General features: G+C 44.2%; 2 protein-coding genes across 6 annotated transcripts in view; one reads left to right on the forward strand and one right to left on the reverse strand.

The window, feature by feature from the left end:
- The first annotated feature begins 2,899 nt into the window (after window positions 1–2,899).
- LOC128693537 (cytidine deaminase) lies at window positions 2,900–12,983 on the forward strand. The gene is made up of 2 exons (XM_053783257.2): window positions 2,900–3,082; window positions 11,860–12,983. The coding sequence occupies exons 1-2, from the start codon at window positions 3,004–3,006 to the stop codon at window positions 12,261–12,263; spliced, it is 483 nt and encodes a 160-aa protein (XP_053639232.1). The 5' UTR covers window positions 2,900–3,003; the 3' UTR covers window positions 12,264–12,983.
- A 59-nt stretch (window positions 12,984–13,042) lies between these two features.
- Window positions 13,043–13,840, reverse strand: part of LOC128693534 (uncharacterized) — a 32,747-nt gene continuing 31,949 nt past the window's right edge. For 4 of the 5 annotated variants that reach the window (XM_053783253.2, XM_053783251.2, XM_053783252.2 and 1 more), the window contains exon 11: window positions 13,043–13,250. In XM_053783253.2, coding sequence (XP_053639228.1) covers window positions 13,056–13,250 — 195 coding nt within the window. In that variant the 3' untranslated portion in view covers window positions 13,043–13,055. The remainder of the gene's footprint in view (window positions 13,251–13,840) is intronic. The other variant, XM_053783254.2, reaches the window with a different exon arrangement.

Genomic DNA, 13,840 nt, shown 5'->3' on the forward strand with positions numbered 1-13,840 from the left:
TTCATGACTTTGCATTTGGCTGGATTGAACTCGAGAAGCCAGTTACTGGACCACATGTCCAGCCTGTCCAGGTCTCTTTGCAGTCCTGCCTCATCATCGTCCGTTTTAATTCTTCTCATTAACTTCACGTCATCTGCGAACAGGGACACTTCAGAGTCTATTCCTTCCATCATGTCGTTCACATATATCAAAAATAGCACTGGTCCTAGAACTGACCCCTGTGGGACCCCGCTCGTAACAGGCGCCCACTGTGATACCTCTTCACGTACCATGTGTGTGTGTGTGTGTGTACTCACCTAGTTGTACTCACCTAGTTGAGGTTGCGGGGGTCGAGTCCGAGCTCCTGGCCCCGCCTCTTCACTGATCGCTACTAGGTCACTCTCCCTGAGCCGTGAGCTTTATCATACCTCTGCTTAAAGCTATGTATGGATCCTGCCTCCACTACATTGTGTGTGTGTGTGTGTGTGTGTGTGTGTGTGTGTGTTGTTGCAAACCTTTGTCGTGCTTGACCAGGTGTGGGTTCCAGACTGGTGCTGCATACTCCAGTATGGGCCTAACATACACAGTGTACAGTGTCTTGAACGATTCCTTATTGAGGTATCGGAACGCTATTCTCAGGTTTGCCAGGCGCCCGTATGCTGCAGCGGTTATTTGGTTGATGTGTGCCTCCGGTGATGTACTCGGTGTTATGGTCACCCCAAGGTCTTTCTCCCTGAGTGAGGTCTGTAGTCTTTGTCCACCTAGCCTATATTCTGTCTGCGGTCTTCTTTGCCCCTCCCCAATCTTCATGACTTTGCATTTGGCTGGATTGAATTCGAGGAGCCAGTTACTGGACCACATGTCCAGCCTCTCCAGGTCTCTTTGCAGTCCTGCCTCATCCTCGTCCGATTTAATTCTTCTCATCAACTTCACGTCATCTGCGAACAGGGACACTTCAGAGTCTATTCCTTCCATCATGTCGTTCACATATATCAAAAATAGCACTGGTCCTAGAACTGACCCCTGTGGGACCCCGCTCGTAACAGGCGCCCACTGTGATACCTCTTCACGTACCATGACTCGTTGCTGCCTCCCTGTCAGGTATTCCCTTATCCATTGCAGTGCCCTTCCTTTTATGTGTGCCTGATCCTCCAGCTTCTGCACTAATCTCTTGTGGGGAACTGTGTCAAAGGCCTTCCTGCAGTCTAGGAAAACGCAATCTACCCAACCCTCTCTCTCGTGTCTTACTTCTGTTACCTTGTCATAAAACTCCAGGAGGTTTGTGATACAAGATTTGCCTTCCATGAACCCATGCTGGTTTTCATTTATAATCTTGTTCCTTTCCAGGTGTTCGACCACTCTCCTCCTGATAATCTTCTCCATGACTTTGCACACAATACATGTCAGAGACACAGGTCTGTAGTTTAGTGCCTCGTTTCTGTTTCCTTTCTTAAATATGGGGACTACATTAGCTGTCTTCCATTTCTCAGGTAGTTGCCCAGTTTCAAGGGATGTGTTGAAGATTGTGGTTAGAGGCACACACAGCATCTCTGCTCCTTCTCTAAGGACCCATGGGGAGATGTTGTCCGGTCCCATCGCCTTTGAGGTGTCAAGGTCACTTAAGAGCTTCTTCACCTCCTCCTCAGTTGTTCGTATGTCATCCAACACTTGTTGATATATTCCCTCTTGATGTTCCCTTCTGTGCTGTCTTCCCACAGCCCTTCCTGTCTCTACTGTAAAAACTTCCTTAAATCTCCTGTTCAGCTCCTCACATACCTCCTGATCATTTCTTGTGAGTTCTCCACCTTCTGTCCTTAATCTGATCACCTGGTCTTTGACTGTTGTCTTCCTCCTGATGTGGCTATACAACAGTTTCGGGTCAGTCTTGATTCTCGATGCTATGTCATTTTCATACTGTCGCTGGGCCTCCCTCCTTACCTGTGTGTACTCATTCCTGGCTCTGCGACTGATCTCCCTATTTTCGTGTGTTCTCTGCCTTCTGTACTTTTTCCATTCTCTATTGCACTTTGTTTTTGCCTCCTTACACCGTCGGGTAAACCAGGGGCTTGTTCTGGTCTTCCCGTTGTTACTGTTGCCCTTGGGAATGAACCTTTCCACTGCCTCCTTGCATTTTGTTGCTACATATTCCATCATTTCATTTACTGGCTTTCCTGCCAGTTCTCTGTCCCACTGGACCTCCCGCATGAAGTTCTTCAACCCTATGTAGTCCCCTCTTTTATAGTCAGGCTTTTCCCATTCTACTCCTGTTATTCTCTCCACTTGCAGCTCTACTATGTATTCAAAGCACAGAACCACGTGGTCGCTAGCTCCTAGGGGACTCTCATACTTGATATCCTCAATGTCTGAGCTGCCCAGGGTGAACACAAGGTCCAATCTTGCTGGTTCATCCTCCCCTCTCACTCTGGTAGTGTCCTTAACATGTTGGTGCATGAGGTTTTCCAGCACCACGTCCAACATCCTGGCTCTCCATGTTTCGGGACCCCCATGTGGCTCCAGGTTTTCCCAGTCAATCTCCCTGTGGTTGAAATCCCCCATAACCAGCAACTTTGCTCTGCTGGAGTGAGCTCTTCTTGCCACCTCAGCAAGTGTGTCCACCATTGCTCTGTTGCTCTCTTCATATTCCTCTCTTGGCCTCCTGCAGTTCTGTGGTGGATTATACATCACTGCAATGACCACTTTGTGTTCCCCAGACTGAAGTGTACCTGCTATGTAGTCTCTTTCTCCTGTCTCATCTATTCCTTCCATTTTCTCGAATTTCCATCTGTGTTTTACGAGCAGAGCAACCCCACCTCCCCCCCTACCCCTTCTATCTTTCCTGTGTGTGTGTGTGTGTGTGTGTGTGTGTGTGCGTGTGTGTGCGCGCGCGTGCGCGCGCGTACGTACCTATATATATTTTGGGAAGAGGTGAACCTGAAGAGTGTCAGTGTGGTGTGAGCTACAGTGGTGAGAGGTTACTCAGCGGCTGCCTCTGACCATTTTTAGAAGAGTTGCTAACACAGCAGTATGGCCAGCAGTAAACTTCAACAAGTGGCAGCAGGTGCTCATGATGCAACCACAGCAGAGATGCACAAACAATTATCAGGCGAGTTAAAATTCAAGGTTTGAGTATTACTGGACAGGCACCCAAGTCAGTACCTAACCAGTTGGGCTGTGGTTTGTATCTCGGTTTACGTGTGGCCAGCAGCAACATTATTATTATTATTATAAAAAAAGAGCGCTAAGCCACAAGGGCTATACAGCTCCAGCAGTAACAGCCTGGTTGATCAGGTCCTGATCCACCACGAGGCCTGGTCGTGGACCTAACCATGGGGGCGTCGACCCCCGAAACTCCTAGGTATTACATTCATGGAGAAGCGTTAAACCCATATGGGGGGTCACACAACGCCTGGGGGTTGAAGCAGCAATACTTCGGGTCAAGAGTTGTTCAGCCATGGATCAGGAGAGCCAGCAGGAGTCCTGGTCTGGCTCTGTGATAATGTCTTTTGGGATATTGGTCTCTAGCTTTAAACTTTAAAATTGGTGTATATTAGTGAATGTTATTGTTATTTTTGAATTGTGTAGGTGTCAGGTTGCCATTTGTACCTGGAGTTCCCCTGGAGAGAGTTCCGGGGGTCAACGCCCCCGCGGCCCGGTCTGTGACCAGGCCTCGTGGTGGAACAGGGCCTGATAAACCAGGCTGTTACTACCAGCTGCACGCAATCCAACGTACGAGCCACAGCCCGGCTGGTCAGGAACCGACTTTAGGTGCTTGTCCAGTGCCAGCTTGAAGACTGCCAGGGGTCTGTTGGTAATCCCCCTTATGTATGCTGGGAGGCAGTTGAACAGTCTCGGGCCCCTGACACTTATTGTATGGTCTCTTAACGTGCTAGTGACACCCCTGCTTTTCATTGGGGGGATGGTGCATCGTCTGCCAAGTCTTTTGCTTTCGTAGTGAGTGATTTTCGTGTGCAAGTTCGGTACTAGTACCTCTAGGATTTTCCAGGTGTATATAATCATGTATCTCTCCCTCCTGCGTTCCAGGGAATACAGGTATTGAAGAAATTAGGATATAATATAGTATTAGTTTCCATAGTTTAACTTGTTAAAGAATATACTAATTGGCTTCAGATCTTTAGTGCTGATATATAACTACTCTAGAATATTATGCTGCACTGTCTTATCCTTTTTTTTTTTTTTTTTTGGATTGAGGTACATGGGGCTGAGCTTGTGGGAAATATGGATACCTTTCTCGATGTATGGTGACTGAAATGCATTTAGTTAGATAAGGTAATTTAGGATTTTGTTTGGGTTTTTAACACGGTGGGTTAGCCACCCATGATAAGAAAGTGTGTCATCGGGGACTGTTTTCCTGTTAAAAAAGAAGGTCTCATCTTAATGTAATATAGACAACAATATGCTGTTTAAAAAGTTTTCATTCAGTTCTGTCCCGGTTCTTCCAGTCTGCCTTCATCTCCCATGCATAATTGGTAATGCATCCCATTTTACTAGTACATGTACTGCTATAATGTAAGTAACTTGCTATATCTTCATCTCTATTCAGTCACTCGACAAAACAAATCATTGAATCAGTTTAATATAATTCTGTGATTGTCCTTTTGTCATTAACTACCTTGCTTATTGTTCTTTTGTAGTTAACTGCATAAGAATTCATACTTCTAAGTCTGTCTAGTTCCTACTTAACATGTAAGTATGCCTAAGATTAGTTGCCTGAAATACACTGTATAATTAGTGGCACTCTTTTGTGCCTACCATTGTATTAATTCATTTAAACTACATTATTTGTACACCATAAAGAAATAAACGTAACTTGTCCCCCCCATGGTGCCGTGGCCTCGGGCAAAAGCTCTCGCTTCACATGGTGAGTGTCCGGGTTTGGTTCCTGGCAAAGGGGTGGAAACATTGGGTGTGTTTCCTTACACCAGTTGTCCATGTTCACCCATCAGTAATAATGGGTACCTGGAGGTTACCTGGAGGCTATTCCGGGGATCAACGCCCCCGCGGCCCAGTCCATGACCAGGCCTCCCAATGGATCAGGGCCTGATCAACTAGGCTGTTACTGCTGTCCAACGTACGAGCCACAGCCCGGCTGATCCGGCACTGACTTTAGGTATCTGTCCAGCTCTCTCTTGAAGGCAGCCAGGGGTTTATTGGCAATTCCCCTAATGCTTGATGGGAGGCTGTTGAACAGTTTTGGGCCCCGGACACTTATGGTGTTTTCCCTTAGTGTACCAATGGCGCCCCTACTTTTTATTGGGGGCATTTTGCATCGCCTGCCCAGTCTTTTACTTTCGTAGGGAGTGATTTCTGTGTGCAGATTTGGGACCATTCCTTCCAGGATTTTCCAAGTGTAGATTATGATATATATCTCCCTCCTGCGTTCCAACCAGTACAAGTCAAGTGCTTCCAAGCGTTCCCAGTACTTAAGGTGCTTGACAGAACTTATACGTGCAGTAAAGGATCTCTGTACACTCTCTAGATCTGCGATTTCACCTGCTTTGAATGGAGATGTTAATGTACAGCAGTATTCCAGCCTAGAGAGAAAAAGTGGTTTGAAAAGGATCATCACTGGCTTGGCATCTCTTGTTTTTAATGTTCTCATTATCCATCCTATCATTTTCTTTGCACGTGCGATCGTGGCACTGTTGTGATTGTTGGAACTTATTCGGTCCGAGAAGTCCCAACGGGGAAAAACACACCGTTCGAGGGCCCTTACACCCACCCAAAACACAAACACACACACCCGGGTTGGCGAAGGTGGTTGGAAGGTACTTCTTAATTGATAGATTTACCCTTCAGGGAATTATTATTATTATTATAATCAAGGGGGAAGCGCTAAACCCGGAGGATTATACAGCGCCTGGGGGGGGGATGTGGAAGGCATTCAGGCTTAATTCGGGGAACTGGAGCACAGATCTAATTCCCTAAATCAAGAGCCCCTCACCAACATCAAGGAACCTTCCTTGAGGGGACCCTTCAGGGAAGAAGTAGGTAGTTTATACTGTTAGTACACTAATATTAGGATTATTGAGACAACTGTAGATAATAATAATGTAGACCTAAGACCTTAACATAGGTAGTAATAGGCCGAATGTAGGCAAACACTAGATTGTTAGCATCCAAAGCCGTATCATAGTGATCCAGTAGTTGTGAGAGGCAGGAGCGACCTGCCCTGAACCCATGTTGCCCTGGATTGTGCAGATTTTGGGAATCCAGGTGATTTGCAATCCTGCTTCTTAGCACTCTTTCAAGGATTTTTATGATGGACGTCAGAGCTGTTGGTCTATAGTTCTTAGCTAATGCTTTGCTGCCACCTTTATGGAGTGGGGCTATATCCGTCGTTTTAAGTGACTGGAATTTCACCCATGTCCAAGCTCCTCCATAGTGTACTTAGGGCACACGAGAGGGGTTTCTTGCAGTTCTTAATGAAAACAGAGTTCCACGAGTCTGGGCCCGGGGCTGAGTGCATGGGCATGTTGTCAATGGCTTTTTCGAAATCTATCGGAGTTAGGGTAATGTCGGAAATCTGGCATACATTTTTGGAGTTTTGAGGCTCATTCATGAAGAAATTATTTGGGTCGTCAATCCTCAGACTGATTAGTGGTTCACTAAACACAGAGTTGTACTGGGATTTCAGTATTTCACTTATTTCCTTGTTGTCATCTGTGTAAGTCCCATCCTGTCTGAGTAAGGGCCCGATACTAGATGTGGTATTTGCCTTGTTTTTGGCATATGAAAAGAAATATTTTGAATTTCTTTCAATTTCACTAATAGTTTTAAGCTCCTCCTGTCTCTCCTGGTTCCTGTAAGTCATTTAACTTATGTTCGATAGTTCCCACTTCCCTGGTCAGTGCCTCCCTTCGTGTATCAGATATTCTAGCACTCCTGAGGAGCTCAGTGACCCTTCGTCGTCTTCTGTAGAGGGAGCGTCTTTCTCTCTCCAGTTTACTCCTGCTCTTCTTCTTTCTTAGGGGAATATGCCTAGAACATGCTTCAGCTGCCAGGAAGTTGATCCTTTCAAGGCACTGGTTTGGATCCATGTCATTTAAGATATCTTCCCAACATGTTTCGTTTAGGACGTGATTTACCTGGTCCCAGTTGATGTTCTTGTTGTTGAAGTTGTATTTTGTGAAGACACCTTCACAGGTACATGCATTCTGCTTATCAGGACCCCTATGCATGTACGTCTGGACTTCGATTAGGTTGTGATCGGAATTAGTTGTTTTTGATATTCTTATGTCTCTTATCAGGTCCTCATTATTTGTGAAGATAAGGTCAAGTGTGTTTTCTAGTCTTGTTGGCTCCACTATCTGCTGGCTTAAGGTGTGTTTTTCGCAGAGACTTAGTAGCTCGTGTGTGTGAATTTTCATCTGCGCTACCTCCGGAGATTGTATCAGCTATAACATTATTTGCTACATTCTTCCATTTTGTATGCCTTAGGTTGAAATCACCAAGCAGTAAGATGTTTGGGGATGGAGCTGGAAGGTTTTCCAGACAGTAATCAATTTTCAGTAGCTGTTCCTTGAACTGTTGTGAGGTTGCATCTGGTGGCTTATATACAACCACAATGACTAGGTTTTGGTTCTTGATCTTTATTGATAGAACTTCGACTACCTCATTTGTGGTGTTCAGCAACTCCGTGCAGATGAGGGACTCTTTGACATACAGGCCAACCCCCCCTTGTTGCCTGTTCATTCTGTCGCATTTAAAAAGGTTGTAACCACTTACCCATATTTCACTGTCAAAGTGATCTTTTGTGTGAGTCTCTGTGAAGGCTGCAAACATTGCATTAGACTCCTCTAGAAGTCCACTGATTAAAGGTATTTTGTTGTTGGTGGATGGCTTAAGGCCCTGTATATTAGCAAATATAAACGAGGTTGTATTCTGAGTTTGTTGGGGGGATTTTGTTATTGGCATCGGTAGTTGTAATTCTGGAGGGCCATGGGTGGCAACTGGCTGCGTCTCCAGTCCAACAAGGCTCCAAGGTGGTGGACTATTTTTATTTCCTTCCATTTTCTTTTTCCGTTTCCTGCTACTAAAAAATCACCTGGAGTTGGGTTGTCATAGCTGCTATTGTTTGTCTTGTGGGGTCTGTGCCTCCTGGTCCCTTTTAGATGGTATGCAGGGCAGTCGATGTTGTAACACTGCTTCTGGAGGACCGAGGAGTGACACATTTTTGGGTGAAAAAGTACAGGAAGAAGAACGACACACTCCTTTAGACAGGAGGTCGCTACATTTTTTGGGATGCTCAAAGTTGCATGTCCCATTTTTTTGTCCTGATATTCCATGCTTACAGATGCCCCAAGCATAATATTTGCACAAATTCACCTTTGGCTGAGAATTGTTGGGAGGTGTGTTGTCAATTTCTGCAGGTTCTGGGACTGCACTATAATCCTCAGTATCCAAGCCAGGGCCAACCCGCCCTGGATTCCATCTACTTTCCTCAGTAGAGGAAGAAGGAGGAGACTCCTCTCCAACATCTGTACTGTGGGCCACGGTCTTGTACAATGATGGTTGTATATTTACGGTTTTAGTGGTGGTAGGGTCCCTAGTAGAGTCTGGGCTGGCAGTAAGGCTGGGGGCTGGGTCTGAGTCAGCACTAGGGCTGGGGGCTGAGCCTGGGCCAGCACTAGCACTGTGGGTATTAGTGCTATGACTGGGGGATGGGTCTGGTTTAGCACTCTGTGGGTGACTAGATAGTTTCGAGTCACCTGTTGTGGTATGGGCATTCTGTATTTTTTGATACACTATCTCTTGCTCCCATGTTTTATATATTTTTGGTAGACTATCCAAGAGGTCATCTTTGTTTTCTTGATTATTTTTATCATTTATTACTCTCCTTAGTACCTTTCTGATACCTGCCCAAAGTTCTACATCTGTATTGCACGACCAGAAACACCTTGCTAGTTCGTGGTTATTTTTTGAGGCTGTATTTAGTCTAGTACAAGAGATATGGTGTTTGGAAAAGCATAGATTGCATGTAATTCTAGATTTCCTTCCAAGGATTTTTTTACATGTCCCACAGATATGCTGTGCTGACATCCTGTCTGTATCCTACTACACTCTGTATGCCACGGAAGAAAACTGATTTCCACTTTACCTTTCTCTTGCTGGTGCCAGTAATATGCAAGATGTATTTATACAAACCTAGCTTGCAGTATGTGGGTGGTGGGTGTAGGGTGAGGGTCACATCCTGGGACAAAACTGACCTAATTAGCCCGAAATGCTCTGCATAAGGGGGATTACCAATAGACCCCTGGCTGTCTTCAAGTAGGCACTGGACAAGCACCTAAAGTCGGTACCTGACCAGCCAGGCTGTGGCTCGTACGTTGGATTACGTGCAGCCAGCAGTAACAGCTGGGTTGATCAGGCTCTGATCCACCAGGAGGCCAGGTCACAGACCGGGCCGTGGGGGTGTTGAACCCCGGAACTCTCTCCAGGTAAACTCCAGATATAACAAAGTGGCTTTCTATGTAGTAGTATGTCATTGATGTCAGCTAGGCCTGTATACCTTGTGCATGTACTTGTAGAAATAAAGATGATACATTATTATATTATACAGTGGAACTCAGGATTTCGTACACACCAAATATCATACATTTTGGATTTAGACCACTTTTTTGGGCAAAATTTTGATCCAGATTTCGTACCTCCACCTGGAAATAGTACGTATCAGACGTGTCCACCTGCCCGGGAAGCCGCCACTCATGCACATGTCTTAGTCTGGCTCTGTCACTGGTTGAGTGAGCATTACTTTGCGCTCTTATCCAAAACATTTCGTAATAATCCATTGTTTTTTTGTGCTTAACTACTGAGTGCGACTGAGAAATAAGCCAACCTGGGCCCAAAGAAAGTTCCTTTGGTAAAGAAGGTAAGAAATATGATAGAATTCAAGAAAGAGATTATAGAAAAATACGAAAGTGGTGTACGTTTAGCCAAACTTGCCAGGATGTATGGGAAGTCGAAATCATCACTTTGTTCCATCCTGGCAAAGAAGGTAGAAGTCAAGGAAGCTAAAGTTGCAAAATAGGTAAATATACTAACGAAACAGAGATTACAAACAATCGAAGATGTGGAGTTGTTGTTGTTGGTGTGGATCAACGAAAAGCAGTTAGCGGGAGATAGTGTTGTGGAGTCGATCATTTGTGAAAAGGCAAGGCAGTTGCATGCGGACCACATAAAGAAAATGCCTGGAATGAGTGCTGCTGTTAGTAAATTTAAGGCCAGCAGAGGCTGGTTCAACAGAGTCAAGAAGTGTAGTGGCATGGTGAGGCCAACATGAGTCTTTAGTAAAGGTATGTAATAGCAATTTAAATGTTCATTTATCCATTTTATTAGTGCTTTATATTTATTTCTGATTGTTTTCTGTATGTAAAACTAGTTATTCTTTAAAAAATGTATTTCTTGTTAATGTTTTTGGGTGTCTGGAACGGATTAATTGTAAAAAGCTGTTCCTCAAGGCACAGTACTTGCTCCCATTCTATTCCTCGTCCTCATTTCTGATATAGACAGAGATGCAAGCCACATCTCCTTGTCTTCCTTTGCGGATGATACCCGGAATACCATGGCAGTGACCTCCATTGAAGACATCGTGAGACTCCAAGCGGACATCAACCAAATCTTCAAATGGGCCACTCAAAACAATATGAAGTTAAACGAGGAGAAATTTCGACTACTCAGATATGGGAAACTTGAAGAAATTCAAAATGTGTCAGGGTATACTGCAAATTCTAACCCTACAATAGAGCGGAAAATTAATGTGAAGGACCTGAGAGTAATAATGTCAGAGGATCTCGCTTTCAAAGACCACAACAATATATCTACCTCATCCGCTAGGAAAATGATAGGATGGATAATGAGAACCTTCAAAACTAGGGATGCCAAGCACATGATGATTCTCTTCAAATTGCTTGTGCTCTCTAGGCTGGGATACTGCTGTACACTAACTGCCCCCTTCAAGGCTGGTGACATTGCAGACCTGGAGAGTGTACAAGGAACTTTCACGCCACACAAGTACGATAAGGCACCTAAACTACTGGGAACGGTTGAAGGTCCTCAATCTGTATTCCCTTGAACGCAGGCAAGAGAGGTACGTGATAATATACACTTGGAAGGTCCTGGAGGGATTGGTACCAAACCTGCACATGAAAATCACTCCCTATGAATAGCAAAAGACTCGGCAGGAGATGCAACATTCCCTCTATGAAACGCAGGGGTACCACGAGTACACTTAGAGATAACGCACAGTGTCCAGGGCCCAAGACTGTTCAATTGCCTCCCAGCATACACAAGGGGGGTTACCAATAGACCCCTGGGTGTCTTCAAGAAGGCACTGGACAAGCACCTAAAGTCAGTACCTGACCAATCGGGCTGTGGTTTGTGCATCAGCTTGCGTGCGGCCAGCAGTAACAGCCTGGTTGATCAGACCCTGATCCACCATGAGGCCTGGTCTCAGACCTGGCTGCGGGGACGTTGACCCTCGAAACCCTCTCCAGGTAAACTCCAGGTTAACATTATTTCTTATGGGAAATATTACTTTGGTTTTCATACGTTTCGGATTTAGACTGACCTAGAACGGATTAAGTATGAAATCTGGAGTTCCACAGTATTATTATTATATTTAATATTAAACCTGTCTCTCTCTCTTTCTTACTCCTTCCATCAACATTTTAGATGTTAATTTTGTGTGTGAAATCATAATGGTACACATACAGCAAACTGTAGCTACTGTCAGGGGAAAATCTGTGATTACAGAGGGAGACATATAAACATGGAAGAACACTGAGAGGCACATTGGTCAGTAGACAAGTCATACACCCCACTGTATATGTATTTAACATAAAATAATAACCTCTATTGCAGATGAGCAGTTGGGGGACTTAATAGAGGCTAGTCTGGAGAGTCGAGAGAACTCCTACAGCCCCTACAGCAAGTTTAAAGTGGGTGCTGCCCTCCTCACACACGACGACACTGTCATCACAGGCTGCAATGTGGAGAACATCTCTTATGGTCTCAGCAACTGTGCTGAAAGAACAGCTGTATTCAGAGCAGTAGTGCAGGGCTACAGAAAATTTAAAGCCATAGCTATCACTGCTGAGATGGGGAATAAGTTTGTGGGTCCTTGTGGTGCATGTAGACAAGTGATGGCTGAATTTGGCCTGGACTGGGAAGTATACCTGGCCATGCCAAACAAAAGCTACATGAAGACCACAGTAGGTAAACTCTTGCCTGATAGTTTTTCTCCAGACTGGGTCACTTTAGGCTAAACCATGGAGATTAAGACTTGTACCAATCTGGCTGTGCCAAATGGATTTAAAGCCTTTATCTATCCACCATTTGAACCACATTATTAATAATGTGAAAGCACAGAAGCTTTTGGGAAAGCTTTCGTTCCATCCAGCACTTATTCTTAACTATTCTGATTCTTTGCAACAATTCTGAAGGCATGAAGCTGATTCTTAAATTACAAAAAATTAACACTTGCTCATGCCATGAGATTTATACCTACACAAATGATTTTTGGGACCTGACGAGCTGTTGGAGTGTGAGCAGGGTAATATTTTGTGAAGGGATTCAGGGAAACTGATTATTTTTATATAGCTGGACTTGAATCCTGGAAATGGGAAGTACAATGCCTGCACTTTAAAGGAGGGGTTTGGGATATTGGCAGTTTGGAGTGACTATCTAAACTGCCGTATCTGGGAGCTTCTGCAAAGAAAGTAATTATGCACGAGTGATGGTGAAAGTGTTGATTCATTATATTATCAAAGTTTTTTCTTTCTTTTTGGGTTTTTCTTTCTGTTGGGTCACCCTGCCTTGGTGGGAAATGGCCAACGTGTTAAAAAAAAAACTTGCATTAATGCTATTAAGTTATCATAATTTTATATCATTATTTTATATAAAAATGACAGATTATGTATACAATAGAGACTACTGTACAAGGTAAAAAATCAAATTTTTTCTGTAATAAACCCTATTAAGTTGGCTGAAGTTGTTACAATATAAAAACCTGTTCTTGTAGGAAAAAGAAAATCATTATTGTAAATATAATATTTATGTTAAACGCTAATCTTGTATTCTAGGTACATCATGTTATCATATTCTTGAATAATGTATTTAAGTTTCTTTATCACAGCTTTGATATCATCTTTTTTAACATCACAATGCATCATTAAGCGGACAGTTGTTTCTGTGATTGGCAACATCATTACAACAATCTGCTCGCCCATCTCTTCAGATTCTGCATCTGTCACCTGGAAGACAAAACAAAGTGTCTCAAAACTTTGTTAAAGAAAAATAATGATTCATTGCAAGTTTCTTTATTAAAATGAAGTTAATTTCAGATTATTATTATTATTATAATCAAAAAGAAGCGCTAAGCCACAAGGACTATACAGCGCTGCAGGGCAGGAAGGAAGCGAGGGCATCAGGTGGCAAAAGGGAGATGGATGAGCAACAGGTTACGGATAACAGCGGGGCAGTGGATGGTGAAAGGGTAAAGGGCAGCAAGAGACTGAACCAGAAAGGGCTGAGGGGAGTGCGAAAAGTATCATCAGAGTTTGTGGAGTAAATCAGTCGTTGTCAAGAAGTCAATGAGAGAGTCAGGATTAAAGGAGGGTCCATCAGCAAGAAGGGAAGGTAAAGAGAGAGTAGGAGAACGAAGACGACGTTGGAGGTAAATTCTGCGTGCTCGTTGATAGAGAGGGCAGTCTAACAGAATGTGGCTAATCGATACTGGAACTTGACACTGCTCACAGAGAGGAACAGGGTGCCTCTCCATGAGATACCCATGAGTAAGACGAGTGTGGCCAATGCGAAGGCGGGAGAGAGTGGTCTCCCAACC

The sequence above is a fragment of the Cherax quadricarinatus genome, chromosome 57 (genome assembly GCF_038502225.1).
Source record: "Cherax quadricarinatus isolate ZL_2023a chromosome 57, ASM3850222v1, whole genome shotgun sequence".
Taxonomy (NCBI): Eukaryota; Metazoa; Arthropoda; class Malacostraca; order Decapoda; family Parastacidae; genus Cherax; species Cherax quadricarinatus.